Source organism: Piliocolobus tephrosceles, chromosome 14, assembly GCF_002776525.5.
Source record: "Piliocolobus tephrosceles isolate RC106 chromosome 14, ASM277652v3, whole genome shotgun sequence".
Taxonomy (NCBI): Eukaryota; Metazoa; Chordata; class Mammalia; order Primates; family Cercopithecidae; genus Piliocolobus; species Piliocolobus tephrosceles.
Window position 1 is genome coordinate 83,274,039 of NC_045447.1, and position 18,044 is coordinate 83,292,082.

At 43.0% G+C, this 18,044-nt stretch overlaps 1 protein-coding gene across 4 annotated transcripts in view; it reads left to right on the top strand.

The window, feature by feature from the left end:
* Positions 1-18,044, top strand: part of TJP2 (tight junction protein 2) — a 139,091-nt gene that overhangs the window by 84,796 nt on the left and 36,251 nt on the right. For all 4 annotated transcript variants that reach the window (XM_023213241.3, XM_023213242.3, XM_023213240.2 and 1 more), the window contains 4 exons: positions 8,703-8,756; positions 12,495-12,619; positions 14,418-14,520; positions 17,052-17,655. In XM_023213241.3, the coding sequence (XP_023069009.1) occupies positions 8,712-8,756; positions 12,495-12,619; positions 14,418-14,520; positions 17,052-17,655 (877 nt within the window). In that variant the 5' untranslated portion in view covers positions 8,703-8,711. The remainder of the gene's footprint in view (positions 1-8,702; positions 8,757-12,494; positions 12,620-14,417; positions 14,521-17,051; positions 17,656-18,044) is intronic.

An 18,044-nucleotide genomic window follows, 5' to 3' on the forward strand; every position in this document is an offset into this window, starting at 1 on the left:
TCTGCGCATCTTGGCCTCCCAGTGTGCTAGGATTACAGGCATGAGCGACTGCACCTGGCAAAGTGTAGGATTTGAAACAAACTTTTATTCACTTTTGATCTCATTTAACTGTCATAACACTTACTAAGAACTCAACTGAGAACTTACTCTCATAGACGCTTAGGAAAGGACACACACATTTCCCAGTGCCTGTCTAGCACCAGCACGAGTGCTTTGTGGAGATTGCCCGTTTCTTGCTGACGTTGCCCTTCTGAGGTATAGATGGTTTTATCGCCGCTGTATAAAGAAGGGTATAGTATATCCAGTGCCCCACAGCTAAGTGACAGGACAAGGATCTCACTCTAGATCTTGTGACTTTAAAAATCACTTTCTTGGCTCTGCTTCGCCTTGTTTCCTAGATGGTGGCCATCTCATGGTCCAGATTTATATACATCTCAGCCTCAAATCAAACGGCACATTTTCCATTTGCAAGCTGTTTGGCCCAGCCCATTGGCATATAACATACACTGTGGTAGCAAGAATTGGCCAGAGGCTCCCCAAGACCAGGCTTCTGAAATCCCAACCCCAGCTCCCAAGCCCCAAGCATTCTATAAAATCTTTGCTAGATGTTCAGAAACCTAAAATTTGCTTCTCCACCCCTCCCTTCTCCCCAAGTGGTAAAGACAAAGAAACAGATGGCAGGGCTCTTTGTTATTCTTTTATCTGCTAAGTTTACAGAAAGGTTAGATAGTGGAACTTTGCTGAGCAAGCCTTCTGTCCCTGAGTTGTCTCTGAGCAGCACCAAATGACCGAGTCTTATCTTCCCCTTGTTATCTCCAAGGATATAAAACGTTTTCTTTTCATGCCTTTTCATTTCTATGTAACATTAGCCATTCAGTTGACCTGAAACATTGCTAGTTTATTTCTGGCTGGCTTGTGTGTGTGTGTGTGTGTGTGTGTGTGTGTGTGTGTGTGTGTATCAGAGGGTCTATACTGTATACATAAATACTTCTCTAAATATTCTTTTTCATAGTGTTGTTCTAAAATGTCTCATTTACTTAATACTGTCACCTTAGATGGTGAATCATTTTATGTGCCTAAAAGAAATATCTACTCGGATGCTCTAGTTCCCTGGCAAGGGAGAGAGAGGGAGAAGAAAGCTGTGAAAGTGGTGCAAATCTGAACTGCTTTCTTTTTTGCTCATAAGTAGTGCTTTTCAAAGCGTTTGGCATCCCTGCCGTATGGATGTGTCACTGTGTGAGATGACAACAGGATTTGCTGGAAATGTGGGCCACTATTGTATCCGCCTTACGTAACCACGTGGAGTGATGGAAATGGGTGAGCAGCCCGGGATGTAGGCGGTGGCCTGGCCCATGCATCTCCAGAGACCATGAAGACAGCTCAAGCCCTGCGTAGGATGTGGATCCAGGCTGTTAAAAAGTTGGGGAGATGGAAAGGCCGTGTGAGTCCCTCTGCAAGCTCTCCTCTTGTTTTCCCCAACCTTTCTTCATGGGAAGGGGAGGGAAGCAAAACCATTCTCTCAGTAACTCCTTTATCCTCAGATGTGTTTGTGCTTCTGGCATCTTTCAGCAACAAATTGTGAGATTGTAGGTTGTAGTTAGTCACTGGTGGTTTTTTAAAAAAATACTTGTATTGATTTTAGCACATCTGTGTGAAACTTATAGCCTCTTGCTGGATCTGTGGATCAAAGGCTGCTGTTGTCCATGTGCTCAGAATCTGTAATGGTTTTGCTTCCCGGGTAGAGCTTAACATACTGGCTTTTGTGTTTGTTCATGTATGAGAATTTCTTGTTTTGGCATAAAACTTTTTGCTTTCTTATGTTGCAGAAATCTATATTCTTATTATGTCTAGGCTTCTAACTTAGAAGAAAAAGTGTTTTTCACATATTCTTTTTTTCCTTGTGGTTTGAACATGGGTGAGTGTTTACTTTTATGACTTGAGACTTATGAAGCGTGTCCCTTATGTGGACAGCTTTCAATTAATCTTTGGTTTTAGCTTTGACCTCCATGACTGGGCAGCAGCAGTCCGTGGATATAGAATCTAAAAGCCGCCTGCTCAGGGGGACTTTGGGCAGTGAACACTTCGGTATCTGTTTTGGGGTTGGCTTTTAACACGTTTCTACATTTTTTATGTAAAATACAGGATTTTAATCTATCTGGCCAAGATTTTTCAAAGGAAAAAATCTTTATAAAAAGTAGATTTAAAAAAGCACAACAAATAACTATTTGCCTTAGTTCCTTTCTCTTGTTTTATTGCACAAAAACCTTACTGTTAATGCGTTAAGTTTTTTTTTTATGGTAGAAGAGTTAGCTTACTTTTAACTTTCCATGAGGTCTAAGAATGACCTGTTATGATATAAAGGGGATTGTCATGAACACTACTTACATGAAAAGTAAAAGTGATAAGGAAAGATGATGAAAGCATATTGAAGATCCTCCTGATGGATAGAATGTTGACACTTGGGTTGAGAAGGCAACGTAGTGTTTTCTGCGTGCACCTCCCCCCACAGCTCCCCAGACCTAACACCTGTGTCCCCACCCTGCCCACCGCACCTGCCTTGCTTCACACCCCTTGCCCCTTTCAAATTACTGGTACCATCCCTCAACTCGCTCTCCTTCGAGTGGAAATTATTATACCCTCTCCACTTTGCAAAATTCTAACTGCATTGAAAAATTTGCTGTACCTCTTGATATTAGATCCTTCACTAGGAGTGAGTATTCACTTTGATGTTCACCCACTCATCTCCCTATTTTTTATTTATTTATTTAATTTTTTTATTTTTTTTTTGAGACAGAGTCTTGCTCTGTCGCCCAGGCTGGAGTGCAGTGGTGCGATCTCGGCTCACTGCAAGCTCTGCCTCCCAGGTTCACGCCATTCTCCTGCCTCAGCCTCCCGAGTAGCTGGGACTACAGGTGCCCACCACCACGCCTGGCTAATTTTTTGTATTTTTAGTAGAGATGGGGTTTCACTGTGTTAGCCAGGATGGTCCTAGTCTCCTGACCTCGTGATCCGCCCGTCTCGGCCTCCCAAAGTGCTGGGATTACAGGCATGAGCCACCGCGCCTGGCCTGGCCTCATCTCCCTATTTTTTAAACTTATGAAATGTTTGGTACTGTAAAAGAATTAAATATCTAAATCATGAAGCATAGTAATTAAACAAATGCCATGAGCCCATTACACATATCTGCAGACCGTTACCAAAACAAAACACGAGGGAAATTTGTGTACCTCCCATCACACTCTGCCTCCTGCCCAGGTCACCTCATCCTGAATGTTACATTTTTCATTTCCTTGCTTTTTCTTTATATTTTCACTGCATGCATGCGTACACGTGCACACACACACACATACACACGGACACACGCCCCTGAATAATAGATTAATTTTGTTGGCAATTTTTTACTGTAGTGAAAAACGCATAACAAAATTTACTGTCTTTACCATTTGTAAATGTACAGTTCAGGAGTGTTAAGTTATTCAAGTTGTTGTAAAACATTGTTTTTTGAGCTATATAAAAATGGTATCACACTCTACAAATCCTTCTGGGGTGTTTTTCACTCAACTTTATGTTTGAGATGCATCCCTTTTGTGGTGGTCTGTGTGACTGGTTTGTTTGTCTTCATTGCAGTATAACATTGTATTTTAATAATGTATCAATTTGTCCATCCTGCCCTTGAGAGATACTGGGATATTTTCCAGGTTTTGGACATCGGAAACATCGCTGCTGTGAATACTCTATACATGTATCTTTGTGCATATAGTCACAGTTTTCTGGGGGCCTCTGCCTGGGTAGAGGAATCACTGGGTCGTGGAATGTGCATACCTTTAATTTCTGATGTATGTGTACTCTCTCTGTGGGCCTGCCTGTAAAGCTCCCCCTCGTGCTAAGCAGCTACCTGCTGTCATTCAGAGAAACGTCAGTTATTGCTAGCAAGTCTGATCTGCGCATAGCCAAACACAGGTTGGGTAGGACCAGAGCCCGGTGGCCTAGTTTGAATGTCATGACCACAGCTTCATGACCACAGCTCTCAGCTAAGCTGCTGCACCCTGGCAGCCTGTGCCCAGGGATGTTCCCAGAGCTGATGTTCTGAGGAATAAGGATGATTATGTGGGGTGCTCTGTGTTTCTGAAAAATTATATAAATGAGGCAGGAAAGAGTCTCAGTAGTTTGCTCTTTGGTAAGCTGCCCAAGGGCTTTCGCGGTTTTATTCGCTGATGTGTCTGAAGTGCCACAAACCATGTGCTTGGCAGAAAGTGGATGCTTAATCAATGTTTTTGCATAAATGAACAAATGAATGAATAATGAAGAGTTTTCTGTGAGACTCCCAAAAAGTCACAGTTCTGTAGGCTAAATATATGTAGTTATGGTGTATTTTTAATGCTCAACAGAGCTACTAAAATTTATTTCTACTCTAGTTCCCTACCTTTACAATTAAGATTTTCTGTTTATCACTTGGCTTAGCAGAGCATATATTCTTTGAATATTATGTTAAGTAGCTAATGGTTAATTTTACTACCTGTTAACCATAGGTAAGAAGAAGCCTCGCGATCTGATTGGTTTCAGGCACCGGGCAAGTTAATAGCAAGGTCTGATTGGTGGTGGTGGTGGTAGGAGATTAATCCTCTCTGACAAATTTAATTTAAATTACCCTTGCAGGCAGTGCAGGAACACTTAAAGATAGTGTCATCCTGTTGTTGAAAGACTGTGAATTTCAAAAGCCAGATTCATTCTACTTGAGCCACATTTAAAAAATAAAATTTTGCAAGAACTCATTTATTTGGCTAAATGATAAATTTAAATCCAAAACTTTGAAGAGTTTGTAGTTTTAAATTCTAAAATAGAAGTGTATTTTTAAAAGTAATGTACTCATAAAAATATTCTCTATAATAGCACAGCTCCTTGGGATATTGAGCTTTTTTTTTGGTATGTAGCATTGCCCAATCCTGGGGATGATTGTCATAGTCCCAGTTAGTTTTTTTCCCGATAATTTTAAAGTAAGTTTTGTGGGGAAGGTGCCATGTGATTTTTTTTTTTCCCTTTAATTCATGTGGCTATGACTATATCCAAAGAAGAGTTGGCAAATATATTTATTTTACCACAACTTCTAGATTAGTTCACTTTGTTGAAAGTTGACAGCTTTAAGGTATAAGGAGGCATTGAGAAGATGAGCTTGGAGAAGTGGGCATGCTCATAAGGTCATTTCTGGGTGGTAGTGGCTTGGTTTTACTAAGGCCACATCTAAAACTGAAGTTGGTGAGGAGTTAGTAAGGTGTTCTATGGAAATGGAAAAGGGCAACCAATTCCGATTCACTGCAGGAGTTCAGTTGAGTGCTTTCTTTTTCTTTTATTTATTTATTTGTTTGTTTGTTTGTTTGTTTTTTGAGACAGAGTTTCACTCTGGAGTGCAGTGGTGCAATCTCAGCTCATTGCAACCTCCGCCTCCCAGGTTCAAGTGATTTTCTTGCTTCAGCCTCCCACGTAGCTGGGACTACAGATGTGCACCACCACACCCAGCTAATTTTTTGTGTCTTTAGTACAGAGGTTTTCACTATGTTGGCCAGGCTGGTCTTGAACTCCTGGCCCCAAGTGATCCACCTGCCTTGGCCTCCCAAAGTGTTGGGATTACAGGCGTGAACCACCACGCCTGACTGGGTTTCTGCTCTCTGTTTCCGTTTAAGAAAAGTTTTTGGCCGGGTGTGGTGGCTAACACCTGTAATCCCAGCACTTTGGGAGGCCGAGGCAGGCAGATCATCTAAGGTTGGGACTTCGAGACCAGCCTGACCAACATGGTGAAACCCTGTCTCTACTAAAAATGCAAAAATTAGCTGGGCGTGGTGGTGCATGCCTGTAATCCCAGCTACTCGGGAGACTGAGGCAGGAGAATTGCTAGAACCCGGGAGGTGGAGGTTGGGGTGGGCCCAGATCATGCCATTGCACTCTAGCCTGGGCAACAAGAGCGAAATGCCACCTCAAACAAAACAAAACAAAACTTTTTAACAAATATGTACAACTTCATTAAAATCTTGGAAAATTTGTTATACTGCCACATATTGGAAAATGCTGTTTTAGACACAGGCAAAATTGCAGAGAGGAATGGCTATAGAGCACATCTAGAAAGTCAGACCATGGGCACCTGAGTTTTTAGTCCACCCACCTCACTTATGCTATCAAAGAAGCAGAGAGCCACGAATTCGATAGAAACTTTAAGAAAATTTATGGGCTGAGCACGGTGTCTCACACCTGTAATTCCGGCACTTTGGGAGGCTAAGGCGGGCAGATCATTTGAGGTCAGGAGTTCGAGATGAGCTTGGCCAACATGGTGAAACCATGTCTCTACCAAAGATGCAAAAAATGAGCTGGATGTGGTGGTGCACAACTGTAATCCCAGCTACTTGGGAGGCTGAGGTATGCGAATCACTTGAACCCAGGAGGCAGAGGTTGCAGTGAACCTAGATCACACCCCTGCACTCCAGCCTGGGTGACAGAGTGAGACCCTGTCTCAAAAAAAAAAAAAAAAAAAAATTGTCAGTAGCAGTGAGTGCTTCAGTCATATTAATTGAATGATGAATGAATAGTGTATCCATCTCTTGATGTATTAAAAAGAAAAAAACTTCTTTGAGTGCCTACTCTGTGTGCCAGACACTGTTGTAGCAGATAATGGGACAAAGATGAGTAGGATATAAAAATTTCAACTGAAAATTCACTTTTTTTTTTTTTTTTAATTGAAGAACAGTCGTCACAGTGAATAGACTTTAAGTAATTGCGGAGTTTTACATGTTTTAGATAATCTTTTGGAATGTTTACATATTTCCTTGTGTTGATGGGCCTTCATTTAACCTAAATCTTGCACTTTTGGGCTGCTTGTGTCCCTGACCCCAGGCCCCATTCACCATCCAGACCCAGGATTGCTGGTAGCACAGATCTCTCGTTCTGGCCTTTTTCAGGTATTTTGAGGGTTTTGTTTGTTTGTTTGTTTGTTTTGTTTTAATATATATGGGGTCTTACTATGTTGCTCAGGTTGGACTATAACATTTTTAAAGTTAGCCACCATGCCTGGCTAACTTTAAAAATTTTTTGTAGAGATGGGGGTCTCACTATGTTGCACAGGCTGGTCTTGAACTCCTAGGCTCAAGCGATCTCTCGCTTCAGCCTGAGTGCTGGGAATACACACATGAGCCACTGCACCCAGCCCTCCTCTAATTTCTTAAAACATATACACATAGTCCAGGCTTAGTGGCTCATGCCTGTAATCCCAGCACTTTGGGAGGCCGAGGCGGGTGGATCACGAGGTCAGGAGTTTGAGACCAGCCTGATCAACATGGTGAAACCCCATCTCTACTAAAATACAAAAATTAGCCGGGAGTGGTGGTGTGCGCCTGTAATCCTAGCTACCCCAGGAGACCGAGTCAGGAGAATCGCTTGAACCTGGGAGGTGGAGGTTGCAGTGAGTCAAGATCATGCCACCGCACTCCAGCCTAGGTGACGGAGCGAGACTCCGTCTCAAGCAAAACAAAACAAAACAAAAAACCAATGTATACACATACTATAGATACTCCGTTTTTGTCTGTGGCTGCTGTTTCAAATATTTAAAGTCTTTGATTCTTCAGTTTATGTTTCTTTTACCTCTCACTCATGGTGATGTGGATGTTTAAATTGTGGGCTCATTTCTTTGGATACATACTATCTGGGGAGTCCTTGAAGGCTGTGTTTGAGTGTGATCTCTGGAGAGGATTCGCATCTGCCTCTGTGTACCTGGTGGTATGGCCAGTGCAGAACCACAGTAGTCATGAGTGTTTGGCAGGGTGTGGTCACGTCTGTAATACGAATGCCCAAACCTATGTGAATACAGGTCTGTTGATAGAAATTCGCCAGGGTTTTATTTTTAGTTATTTCCACTCTACCCATAGCCAAGGATGAGACAGTGCATCTCCATCTGTGTGCTGGTGTTTTTTTCCCCTAAGAGATCCACCCAGACCTGATTTCCCACCCTGTTTGGATCCTCAGCCTCCTCTAAATGCCTGCTTCAGTGCTGGCTTGTCTCTGTGGTTCTGAGTGTTCTTGGCGTTTCTAGCTTTCTCAAGGCAGCCTGCATTTAATAGATTATTATTTGTAAAATGACACCACCAGTTTTAGTTTTTTCTAGATATTTACTTTGGAATATTGTCAGAGATGGAAGTCCCAGTGGTCCATTTATGAAGACATTCATCTTTCATACCCAGTGATACAGATGGAGAAAAAGCCAAAAGATCCCGCAGGTCGCCCAATTGGGCATACCCTATGATAAGGCTAAGGCTATTTTTAGACATAAACATGCAGAAAACTTGCCTACGAGGTCACCTTTGACAGGAAGAGGGGGAGAACGATTAGAAAAAAATAATCTGTTTGCAACTAGATATTTTTAAAGGGTTTTATGATGACTGTGTTTTGGAATAGTGATAATAAAAGGACTCAGCACTTAACATTCCATTCTTTTTAGGGTCTGTCTCTCACTGTGTATTTCACTTACCTTTCAAGTATTGTTTCCAGTTTCATTTCACTGAAGGAGTGTGTTTGAAAATAGGTAGCATAATGAACAAATATTAACTCTTTTTGGTATAGAGTGTGAGCTGGACTTGATGTCAAGGCATTTTGAATGATAATTTTATTTCTAGTATTGAAAAGGTTGTGGTTTTCATCAGACTGGTTTTGTTCTGTTAAAACAGGCCCCAGGCATGGAAGAGCTGATATGGGAACAGTACACTGTGACCCTACAAAAGGTGAGTTCTGCACATTTCATATATTCTACAGTCATGTTCTTGATTTTACGGATCATGGATCTTATTTATTTTTGCCTACACACAGTTTTGACTTTTTTTTTTTCCCTTGAGGTGCATAATGCATTATAGATACTAACTGTTAATAGTTGCTATGTTAAGAAAGATTTGCATGCTATTGTATTTTTTGATTAAGGACTGTTTAATATAGAACATTTTAGAGGTTATTTAGTGTATACACTTGACTCCAGATAGAACAGGTTATGAAAGAGAGAAAAGAAAGGGAAGAATGAAAATGACCTGTAATGTTTAAGGATGTTGAGGGAGCTATTTACAACTTATGTAATTTTAATTATAACATATACATACCTTATAACTCTTAAGAAGTGTAGGATCCAAGAGACTGTAAATCATTTGGGTGAGGCTGAGCTGGAGAACTGCCCTCATGGTTCCGCATTTTTTTTTTTTTTTTGAGACGGAATTGCACTCTTGTCGCCCAGGCTGGAGTGCAATGGTGCCATCTAGTCTCACTGCAACCTCCGCCTCCTGGGTTCAAGCAATTCTCCTGCCTCAGCCTCCCAAGTAGCTAGAATTACAGGTGCCTATCACCACGCCTGGCTAATTTTGTATTTTTAATAGAGACGAGGTTTCTTCGTGTCGGTCAGGCTGGTCTCAAACTCCCAACCTCAGGTGATCCACCTGCCTCGGCCTCCCAAAGTGCTGGGGTTACAGGCGTGAGGCACCACGCCCAGCCGGTTCCGCATTTTTATGCTATCAAGCTGCCTTCCAGTCTTCATGACTGTGATTTTCCTGGGTTCTGCAGGGTTTCTTCTGGCTCTGAATTCCTCCAGGATCTATCATCTCCTAGAGGGACCGTAAGTTCCTCATAGGGAGAGTTTTCCTTTGACCCTCAGAACTGTGAGCTTCAAGCTTTGTCTTCTATGAAAATTAAAAACATTCCTGAATTTAATGTTTATTGAATTAATCCAGGTAGAAAAAAATGTCTCTGGGCCGGTGCCCAGACTTCCAGATCAGTAATCACAGTTTCTGCAGTTGAGGGGTTTTGTCTGCTTAGGTCTTATTTTTCAACTCTCCTCATCTTTCTGACTCTCCTCTGCCCTTTCCCTGAGCATTTCATGCATTCCTTGAGTTGTGGACCCAAAATTGGCAGAGGTCAGAGATTGTTTTAGGCTTGGCATAGAGGATGGAGCTGCCTCTGTCTAAAACCAGATGCCAGCTGGTGGAAGCTGCCCAATTCAAAGCCATGTGATTAATAGACAACACCCCCAACCTGTTTTGAGTTTGTAATTGTTTATAATCAGTCAGCATAGTGGGCCCTACATGGGAAACTTTCCTTGGGAGGAAAGATTTTCTTTTAGTCTCAGAGTAAATTTTTATATAGTCTAACCCAGATTTAAGAATATGCAGTCACATATACTCATTATCTGGATGAAACTGGGCTTAGATTTTTTTTTTTTTTTTTGAAATGGAGTCTCATTCCATTGCCCAGGCTGGAGTGTAGTGGCACGATCTGAGCTCACTGCAACTTCACATCCTAGGTTCAAGTGATTTTCCTGCCCCAGCCTCCTGAGTAGCTGGGATTACAGGCATGTGCCACCATGCCTGGCTAATTTTTATATTTTTAGTAGAGATGGAGTTTTGCCATGTTAGCCAGGCTGGTCTTGAACTCCTGGACTCAAGCAATTCTGCCTTGGCCTCCGAAAGTGCTGGGATTACAGGCGCGTGCCACCGCACCTGGCCCAGACTTAGCTTTTTAAAGCACAAATGAATTAGGATTATGTATCATCTGTGCTCACCATTGTGCGTTGCTAGACCGATCATGGATGTAATAAATCTTATTTCCTATCTTCCATGCATGTGGAAAAGGGTTTAATGCTTTGCTTTCTCATGAGATCTCAACGCACATTTTATGTTCAAATTTTATCTTTAAAATCCATTTATGGGCTGGGCACGGTAGCTCATGTCTGTGTGAGGCTCATGCCTCCACACTTTGGGAGGTGGAGGCAGGCAGATCATGAGGTCAGGAGATCGAGACCATCCTGGCCAACATGGTGAAACCTGTCTCTACTAAAAATACAAAAATTAGCTGGGTGTGGTGGCGCACGCCTGTAGTCCCAGCTACTCAGGAGGCTGAGGCAGGAGAATTGCTTGAACCCGGGAGGTGGAGGTTGCAGTGAGCTGAGCACCACTGCACTCCAGCCTGGCAACAGAGCGAGACTCTGTCTCAGAAAAAAAAAAAAAACCATTTATGTCTTTTTCACTGTATGTTGAAATGAAACTACCAGCTTATCTACTTTGAGGTTAAAGGTATACTTTAAAAATACAGTTTTAGGCAGCCATAAAAAAGAACGAAATCATGTCCTTTGCAGCAACACGAATGCACCTGGAGGCCATTATCCTAAGCAAATTAATGCAGAAACAGAAAACCAAATACTGCATGTTCTCACTTAGAAGTGGGAGCTAAACATTGGGTACATATGGACACAAAGATAGGAACAGTTAACACTGGGAATTCCAAAAGTAGGGAGAGAGGGAGAGGAGCAAAGCTTGAAAAACTTCTTGGGTACTTCTTGGGTACTGTGTTCAGTACTTGGGTGACAGGATCATTAGAAGCCCAAACCTCAGCATCAGACAATATCCATATATAGCAAACCTGCACATGTACCCCTGAATCTAAAATAAAAATAAAGCAAAATAAAATTAAAAAAGATTGGCTAGAACAGGGAAGAGCAGTCTCTTCCCACACAGCTAGAAAGTTGTAGGTTTTTTTGTTTTTTGTTTTTTAGAGACATCTCCGGTTGCCCATTTAGAGTGCAGAAGCTGCCTTGGCTTGTTGCAGCCTTGACCTCACAGGCTTAGGTGATTCTCCCACCTCAGCCTCCCTAGTAGCTGGGACCATAGACGTACACCACCATGACCAGCTAATTTTTTGTATTTCTTGTAAAGATGGGGTTTTGCCATGTTGTCCAGGCTGGTCTCGAGCTCCTGGACTCAAGCAATTTGCCTGCCTTGGCATCCCAAAGTGCTGGGATTATAGACATGAGCCATGAGTCTAGGCAGAAGGTTTTTTTTTTTTTTTTTTTTTTTTTAAGATATCAAAACATCATAATATACAGAAAAATTAAAAATATTTACAGTATAGGTAAAATGGTGGCTCCCTGTTGTAATCCCAGTGCTTTGGGAGTTCAAGACAGGAGGCTCATTTAAGCCCAGAAATGTGAGGCTGCGGTGAGTAGTGATCACACCACTGCACTCTAGCCTAGCAACAGATCGAAACTCTCTTAAAAAAAAAAAAAAGTAAGAAAATCTGAAAATGAAAAAAATACAGTTTTAGTACAGATTCAGTTTTTAGCGAAGTTTTTTCCAGCTCAGGCCAGCATGATGCAAAGAGGTACAATTGGTGCTTCAAACAGTACATTCCTATTTGGACTGAAGACATTGTTTCCTATTCCTGCCAGCTTCTAGTGATAACTCCAGTCTGCACTATCAATCTTTTCCAGCCTCCACAGGCTGTTTCTTTCAGATAAGGAATTTCCCTTTATAAACCTGTCAGCTGACTATGACTATGCTTTATTTTGTTTCTCATTTGTTTCTGTAAGCCCATCTGTTCCTGAACAGTCTCTGGTTATTGATTTGACCTTTATTTTATTGAGTGCTTGTAATAAATCCTGAAAGCCACTTATTGAAGGATTTTTAATATTTCTCCTCTCTGATGTACAGGATTCCAAAAGAGGATTTGGAATTGCAGTGTCTGGAGGCAGAGACAACCCCCACTTTGAAAATGGAGAAACGTCGATTGTCATTTCTGATGTGCTCCCGGGTGGGCCTGCTGACGGGCTGCTCCAGTGAGTGTCTCCCTCACCCCGCAGCCCCTGCCAGCGCTACTGGTTGGCCCTAGACAGGGTATTTTGGTTGGTATCCACTTTATATTATAAAAAGAAAAAACAACCAACTTTTATATAATATTTGAAAAGTCTTCAAGCCGGAGTGGAAGCCGTAACACACCATGTTTGGACGATGCCCAAATCTTGGGAACACCCCAGCTTTGAAGCGAGGAGGGCAGTTGTGTCTGTAAGAAGATAGTTCAAACATCCCTCCTAGGTTTAGGAATCATTTCTGAACATGCAATTTTAAATTGGCATGCTTCTCAACCCCAATGCTTACCCAACACTGTTTATATTTGTTTTAATTTATATTCTTTTAAGAATTTAATAAGGAGACTTTGGTTTATTGATTATCTTATTTGTAAGAGGGATGTGGAAGTTGGGAAAATTTACTACAGGAAAACCACAAGTTTTCCAACTGCCAGCTTTCTGGCCTGAAGAGGTAACACCATTTTATTTTACTCTTTAATTATTATTATTATTATTATTTTTTGAGACAGAATCTTGCTCTGTCACCCAGTCTGGATTGCAGGGGTGCGATCTCAGTTCACCACAACCGTCACCTTCCGAGTTCAAGCAGTTCTCTCCTGCCTCAGCCACCTGAGTAGCTGGGATTACAGGTGCCTGCCACCACACCCAGCTAATTTTTGTATTTTTAGTAGAGACGGGGTTTTGCCATGTTGACCAGGCTGGTGTTGAACTCCTGACCTGAAGTGATCTGCCCACCTTGGCCCCCCAAAGTGCTGGGATTACAGGCATGAGCCACCATACCCAGCTGGTAACCCCATTTTAAATGATGCATGCCTGATTCCCACAGGATAACTTCTCAGGACGAAATCTAAAGTTAACTGTATGGCTGCATTGGCTAAATAGCTCAGAAGTTTAGGTTCTGTTGGTGTTTAAAGCCTCTGTGGTCTAAGCACAGTGGCTCATGCCTATAATCCTGTACTTTGGGAAGCTGAGGTGGCAGGAACACTTGAGGCCAGATATTCAAGATCAGCCTGGGCAACACAGTGAGACCCTGTTGGGATGGCATGCACCTGCTCGGGTCCCAGCTACTTGGAAGGCTAAGGTGAGAATCCTTTGAGCTCGGGAAGTTGAGGTTGTAGTGAGCTATCATCAGTCACACTACTGCAGTCCATCCTGGGTGAGAGAGGGAAACCATGCCTCTTAAAAAATAAAATTATAGTTAAGAAAGCCTCTGTAGTTTTATCAAAGTTAGTAGTCTTTCATATGGAGAAATGCAAAATTATAAGTAATATTTGGGATGAACTGGAGCAATAGGATTCTGTGATTTCAAAATTTCTTTAAGAATCCAAGGCAAGCTTTTGGCCCTTTTCCTGCACAAAAGCACAAATGGATGGATATACACCTACTTGGAGGGAGTGTTTTTAGACTTTTCTGAAGCTCACCGTGCACCTCAGGCAATAGGGGATTGATAGAGAAGTTCCTTTTGGTGTCCAGACCTCACTGTCATCAAGTACCAGTACCTCCTGGTGTGACCCTGTAGTCTGGGGAGATCAGGCCTCTCTCTTCCCAGATGATTTCCATTTAGACACTCAGAATTGAGCTGTATGGCCCCCAGTTCCTTTCTTTGGAAGATCTCATGCCAAGTTGACTGGGCCTTGGGCGCCACCAGACCCTGAGCCCTTTAGAAAGCCTTTCAGGTCAGTTTGCTGCTTCTATTTGTTCCTAAATAAATAATTTACAATGAATAGATGGGAGTTTTTCATGACCCATTTTTGTTTCTTGTTTACAGAGAAAATGACAGAGTGGTCATGGTCAATGGCACCCCCATGGAGGATGTGCTTCATTCGTTTGCAGTTCAGCAGCTCAGAAAAAGTGGGAAGATCGCTGCTATTGTAAGTACTGGGTTTGCTTTCAACTCGCCTCAATAGCATTTTGTTTTTTTGCCCAGAAGAAAATTACCCCTTGCTTGTAAGCATTTGACAGAATTACATAACCTAGGGACTGCTGTTCTTGGATTCTCAGTACTTTTGGAGGGGTGTGAAGATGTGTGTAAGTTATCCTTCCTGCCTTTCCTTGTGTCTTCTCCTGAGGCCGGTGATTCTCTGATCTGAGTTAGTTTGCCTTAGGAACAAAGTTAGGCAATTATTCCCTAAGAGAATTAGCTAGATTCAGAAAAAATTTAGAAAAAAATTTTCAGCACAAAAACTCATTATAAAGACCCAAGCAAGGTGTATTATATCTTCATAGACTAAGAGTTTCATTAGAAGACTGTCTATAATCTTCATTCATCTATTCATTCATTCATTCACTGGCTGAGGATCAACTATGAGCTGGATGCCATTAGGCCCTGTAGCCAATCTGTGCTGCAAGCTGTGTTCACTCCAGTGGGGCAGGTAGACACACAAAGTGAGAATGCTAATAAAATAGGGATACACCCACATATATGGTGTGTATACACACACACACACACACACACACATATATATATATAGAGAGAGAGAGATAGATATAGTTTTTTGTTTTTTTTTTTTTTTTTTTTTTTGAGATGGAGTTTTGCTCTTGTTGCCCAGGCTGGAGTGCTATGGTGCAATCCTGGCTCACCGCAACCTCTGCCTCCTGGGTTCAAGCGATTCTCCTGCCTCAGCCTCCCAAGTAGTTGGGATTACAGACATGCTCCACCACACCTGGCTAATTTTGTATTTTTAGTAGAGACAGGGTTTCTCCATGTTGATCATTCTGGTCCCGAACTCCCAACTTCAGGTGATCTGCTGACCTTGGCCTCCCAAAGTGCTGAGATTACAGGCGTGAGCCACCACACCCAGCCACATATATGGTATTTAATGTTTTTCAACTTTATATTATGAAGATTTTCAAACAGGAAAGTTGAAAGATCGGTGTAATAAATATTTATCTTCTAAAATATTACTATTCTGCCATCTTTACTTGGTCTCCGTATGTATATAAACACTCATGTCTTGCCAACCATTCGAAGGAAAGTTACAGACGTGACAGTTCATTTCTACGTACTTCACATGCATTTCCTGTGAGTGAGGACATTCGTCTATATAATACTATTTTCCAGTCTAAGAGAAGTAATAATTTTACAGTATTATCTAATATCCAGTCCATATCTCAAGATGTCTTTTTCATTTTTAGAGATGGGATCTTGAGTTGCCCAGGCTGATCTTGATCTCCTGGGTTCAAGCGATCCTTCCACCTCAGCCTCCCAAAGTGCTGGGATTACAGGTGTGAGTCACCATACCCAGCTCTCAGAATGTCTTTGATAGATGTTTTCTTCCCTATCCAGGATCCAGAGTTCACTCATGGCATTTAATCATTATCTCTTTAGTTCCTTTTACTCTAGAAGGGTTCCTCTTTCCCCTTGCCCCTCTTCCCCACCCCTCACTTTAAAAATGGCATTGGGCCAGGCTCAGTGGTTCACGCCAGCACTTTGGGAGATGGAGGCAGGCAGATCACCTGAGGTCTGGAGTTCGAAACCAGCCTGGCCAACATGATGAAACCCCGTCTCTACTAAAAATACAAAAATTAGCCAGGCACGGTGGTGTGCGCCTGTAATCTCAGCAGTCGGGAGGGTGAGGCACGAGAATCGCTTGAATCTGGGAGGCGGAGGTTGCAGTGAGCTGAGTACAGTCCAGCCTGGGCAACAGAGCAAGAGTTGGTCTTAATAATTAATAAATAAGTAAATAAATAAGGCATTGACTTTCTTAAAATTTTAAAAATTTATGCATAATGCATAGTTACAGGGTATGTGTGATTAATTTAATACATTCATATGATTTGTAAAATTCAGACGAGATCGGGTGCGTTCACTATGGTATGGCCATAGACATGATTTGTAAAATTCAAATCGGTGTTTTTGGAATATCCATCACCTTAAATAATTGTCTTTTCTTTATGGTAGAAACATTCAGATTATTCTCTTCCAGCTATTTTGGAATGTACAGTGGATTCTTGTAAGCTATAGTCACCCTACCAATCTCACATTAGTTCTTATTTCTTCTGTCAGACCATATATTTGTACCTATCAATCAACTTCTCTCCATCCCCCTTTGCCCCCTAGGCAGCTAGGTATAGAATGTCACACTTTCTGAATTTTTGTTTGAGTTTTATAACTTAGCGATTTGGGCCTCTGAGGCTTTTCAAACTTGAGTAGAAGCAGATTTTGGAGGTACTATTTTATTATTACCTTAATTCAAGGCACTGTACTCAGAGCTTCAACATCATTGTCTTATTCTAACCCTGTGAGATTTTTATTGTCCGTTTCCCAATGAGGAACCTGAACTTCAGTGAGTCGGCAGGGATACAGTTTTACTAAACCAGAACTAGGGCTCTTAAAACCACTGCCTTCTCCACGTTCAGTTGTGATTGTCCTGCGTCCACACTGAGTTTGTTTTGGCAACAGGTGGTCAAGAGGCCCCGGAAGGTCCAGGTGGCCCCGCTTCAGGCCAGCCCTCCTCTGGATCAGGATGACCGGGCTTTTGAGGTGATGGACGAGTTTGACGGCAGAAGTTTCCGGAGTGGGTACAGCGAGAGGAGCCGGCTGAGCAGCCATGGGGGGCGCAGCCGCAGCTGGGAGGACAGCCCGGAAAGGGGGCGTCCCCACGAGCGAGCTCGGAGCCGGGAGCGGGACCTCAGCCGGGACCGGAGCCGCGGCCGGAGCCTGGAGCGGGGCCTGGACCAAGACCATGGGCGCGCCCGAGACCGCAGCCGTGGCCGGAGCCTGGAGCGGGGCCTGGACCACGACTTTGGGCCATCCCGGGACCGCGACCGCAGCCGCGGCCGGAACATTGACCAGGACTACGAGCGGGCCTATCACCAGGCCTATGATCCAGACTATGAGCGGGCCTACAGCCCGGAGTACAGGCGCGGGGCCCGCCACGACGCCCGCTCTCGGGGGCCCCGAAGCCGCAGCCGCGAGCACCCGCACTCACGCAGCCCCAGCCCTGAGCCGAGGGGGCGGCCGGGGCCCATCGGGGTCCTCCTGACGAAAAGCAGAGCGAACGAAGGTAGGCATGCTTGATGTAGGAAGAAAAGCAGTGTTGTGATAGGAATAACTAACCTTTTTTCTTTCTTTCTTCTTTTTTTCCCGAAAGAGTTGCTCTGTCGTCCAGGCTGGAGGGCAGTGGCAGGATCTCGGCTCACTGCAACCTCCGCCTACCGGGTTCAAGCGATTCTCCTGCCTCAGCCTCCTGCACCCCCAGGCCCAGCTAATTTTGTATTTTTAGTGGAGACAGGTTTCAACATGTTGGCCAGACTGGTCTTGAACTCCTGACTTCAGGTGATCCATCCACCTTGGTCTCTCATAGTGCTGGGATTACAGGTGTGAGGAGCCACCGCGCCTGGCCAGGAATAGCTAACCTTTTTTTTTTTTTTTTTTTTTTTTTTTTTTTTTTTT